Source organism: Hakea prostrata, chromosome 5 (genome assembly GCF_041222555.1).
Source record: "Hakea prostrata isolate BN-2017 chromosome 5, UWA_Hpros_2, whole genome shotgun sequence".
Classification (NCBI taxonomy): domain Eukaryota; kingdom Viridiplantae; phylum Streptophyta; class Magnoliopsida; order Proteales; family Proteaceae; genus Hakea; species Hakea prostrata.
In genome coordinates, this window is record NC_142604.1 from 51,015,332 (window position 1) to 51,018,711 (window position 3,380).

General features: G+C 39.3%; 1 protein-coding gene across 1 annotated transcript; it reads left to right on the forward strand.

Annotated features, from left to right (window-relative positions):
• Nucleotides 1–742: 742 nt before the first annotated feature.
• On the forward strand, nucleotides 743–1,850 carry LOC149016419 (E3 ubiquitin-protein ligase ATL6-like). The gene has a single exon (XM_089157116.1). It carries the CDS (start codon nucleotides 766–768, stop codon nucleotides 1,690–1,692), a length of 927 nt encoding a protein of 308 aa, XP_089013242.1. The 5' UTR covers nucleotides 743–765; the 3' UTR covers nucleotides 1,693–1,850.
• The last annotated feature ends 1,530 nt before the right edge of the window (nucleotides 1,851–3,380 follow it).

Here is a 3,380-nt window from a genome sequence, read left to right on the forward strand (position 1 = left end):
TTGCAACACCTCAGCTGTGTGTAAAATTTTCTTGTTCTTAGTACAGCTCTATTTTTTACCAGTTATGTTTCTTGTAAGTATATCTTTGTGAGTATGTTATACCACCACTTCGCTACGCCAACAATTCGAACTTTGACTTCTTGCATGAAAACGTTGGTCTTTTGCCAACTGAGCCACCCCTCGGAGTTAAATAAAATACTTTCTTTTTGTTGGAATGTTCTTGATTTATCATTGCCACGGCACCACCTATGGCGATTGCCAATGATCACCCCGTGATCATCAATCTATCGCCACCCCACCATGAAATGAATTTTTTTAATAGTTTAATCTGATATAATGAGTTTTATCACCACCATCAGAAATCGATCCATCAAATGAATTTTTTTTAATAGCTTAATCTGATATAATGAAGTAAAATTCAACTTCCTATTAAAAAAAAAAGTAGTCATTGACTATTTAAAAAATATAAAAATAAAAATTCAAATAAAACTGATACAAAACCCCAGTAATCCTTCCACTAGTCGTCTGTATTTAAGGGAGGAAAAAGTGAATATAAAAAATGGAAATGGATTTCTTGTCAACTAATTAGATAATGCTGAACGTGCGTAATACTGGTTACAAGCGAAGTTCTGTCCTAAGAATATCCATATTCCCAATGTGACCCTTCGATTAGTCCAAAAGTTCACAATCAGCAGCACAAAAACCCAGTAACCAATCATAATTAACAAAGTTCATGCTATCACTTGTGAAGAAACAAACAAATCGATGCATAAGCATAGTCGCTTTTCGATCTTTGGCCTGTCTGGGAGTAATCTAGCAGCCAAAAATGAAATCATCTCCATATGCTTTTTCTTCATGTTCATGTCGTTACCTTCCGCTAATGCACAGAACAACAGCCAACAGCAAGCCGTGGCAAGTGTCAATTTCGGCTATTTAAGCATCTCTGTCATCTTTGTTTTTGGTTGTTTCTTCTTCTTCTTCGTCGCCGGTTGCTTCGGTTGTTTCCAAACCGGTGCCCATCAAAGCATTAGTCTTTATGATGCCGGAGATGCTGTAGTGGAAAACAAAGGTCTTCAACCGACCGCGATCGAAGCGATCCCAACCTTCGCTTACTCATATGTGAAAGATCAGAAATTGGGTAAAGCGACTCTAGAATGCGCCGTGTGCTTAACCGAGTTTCAAGATACAGATACGATTCGATTGCTGCCCAAGTGTGATCATGTCTTCCATCGCGAATGCATCGATGGTTGGTTATCGAACCACTCGACCTGCCCGGTCTGTCGAGCTAACCTCGTTCCTGCACCATCCGAAGCATCAGCAGCAACTGGAAGCGAAGAACCACATGCGGTTGTATTAGCAGTGGCACCGGAGGAGAACCGGCCACCGAGTTATCCTGGGAGATTTCCACGGTCTCATTCTACGGGTCACTCGCTGGTTCAACCGGGAGGAAACATCGACCCGTTCATCCTTCGATTTCCTCACATCGTGAACGTGAGGCAACTGAGCATGGCGGCGTTCCCAGCAGGGTTGATGAGTCCAAGAATGGATTACCGGTTAACCGGCGAAAGTGGTGGGAGAAGAGACAAACTTATCGGAGCAGAAACCGGAAGGCTTCACGATCAGACCCTTCTGTCGTCGATAGTGTGCACGAAAGCCGAAAGTGTATTATCGTTGACTCCGTCTCCTGTTTGAGTCTCAGAATGTAGGGATTTCTGTATAGATCATGTTGATCCCATTTTTCAAACAATATTGTAAATATTTGTAAATTAAGTAAGAAAAAAAAGAAAGGAATTTTTACAATTACCCATTATTTTTTGATGAAATAGTGACCACAGTTAACTTTTGTTGTTAAATGATAGATAAAATCACTTAAATAACATCTATGCGTATGTCCGACCACCGCTTGCAACCATCTCCTCCGTTTGATTGAATAATGTGTATCTTCAAGCTAGTTAATTTTTCCTTTCTTCACTAAATGTTTTTGAGTCATGTTTTAAATCTTCTCTTCAAAAACCAAGAACCCATAAGAATATACCCAATATAACAACATTACCATCGTTCACAGACCTAGAAATTAGGGTATCGCGTTTCTTGTTGCTCAAATTAGATGAGGAGAAATATAGAGAGAACAACACATGGCAGTTCCTTTTTCAGTCAATCCAAACTGCTTAACGAAACTTGCAGCATAAACTGATAGGTACCTAGTACTGGATGGGACATTCCCAAATTGAGTGCTGCACAGGTAAGCTGCTTGGAGGTTTGAAATGGTTGTGGTGCACAAAGCTCAGGGCGAGCCATTCTCAAGAGATTGTTTGTATGAGTACTTGACATCTAGCAAAGAGGATTCGGGAATTATTGATTCAAAATGCGAACGAGAAGTGATTTTCATATAACCCTTGGAAATCCAGCAGGTTGAAATTGAGAATGATTTCATCGATTAAAGATTGGTATGATGATGCTCTGATTTTCTAGCTTTGCTCGTGGTTGCAAATTTAATAAGACCCACTTAGTCAATTTCCACTTTATAGGGCATAGATTTGGATATCATTTTTTTGTTGGGGGAATCTAAAACTCAGCATTTTTTTTTTTTTTTTTTTTTTGTTTTCAATCAATGGCTTCAAATCTGAGTTTTAATAGCAGAGCTCTTCTATTGGAAATCAGTTCTTGCTTCGTAGATTGGACAACTCTAGTTTCAAATCGGTCTTTCAAGAGCTTTGTTAGGTACGCTTTAATATATCTCAAATGATTTTCTTCAGTTTTTGCCGCTGCTTTGCTTTCTCCTACTTCACTGCTCCATCACCCTGTGTCTCTTCTCTGTTCTCTCTTTCTCACTTTCTAAATTTGAAGTACCCAACAAGATTTGAGTTTTGTTTCTTTTTAAATATTAATGAATATAAATTTGAATTACGATCGTCGCCGAAGAGGATGTGTTGTAGCGGAGAATTCATGGTGGAGAAACAGGGAGAAAAACTCGTGGAGATAAAGACGTTGGAGGGAGAGGGTAAGGTAGTTACCTAGGGTAATTACACAATTTACTATTCAAAGGGTATTTGAGTAATTTGACTTTCAAATTTTAAATGACTTACTGGGATAAGGGCATTTAGGTAATTTTATCAACCAATTAATTGCAAAACTTAATTGTGGATAACTTGTAAATTTTAAGGGCCTTGGCAGGCCGGGCAAATACGGTTCAACGCTTCAACTTGGGTTATAATTGTGGTGGGGACGCCCATTTTGCGCTGTTTGGAGCTTGGCTTGAACCGTCCCCTCCTCCGCCTTTTCCCGGGTTCTGCTTTTCCCCGTCGTCTGCGTTGTTGCGCCTAAGTGAATGTCATGTAATTTATAACATAATAGTGGATTGTCACTAGAATTTTTGCAAT

Excerpts from the sequence above, each read along its gene's own strand:
- LOC149016419 (XM_089157116.1), top strand. The coding sequence starts at position 766 with ATGCATAAGCATAGTCGCTTTTCGATCTTTGGCCTGTCTGGGAGTAAT.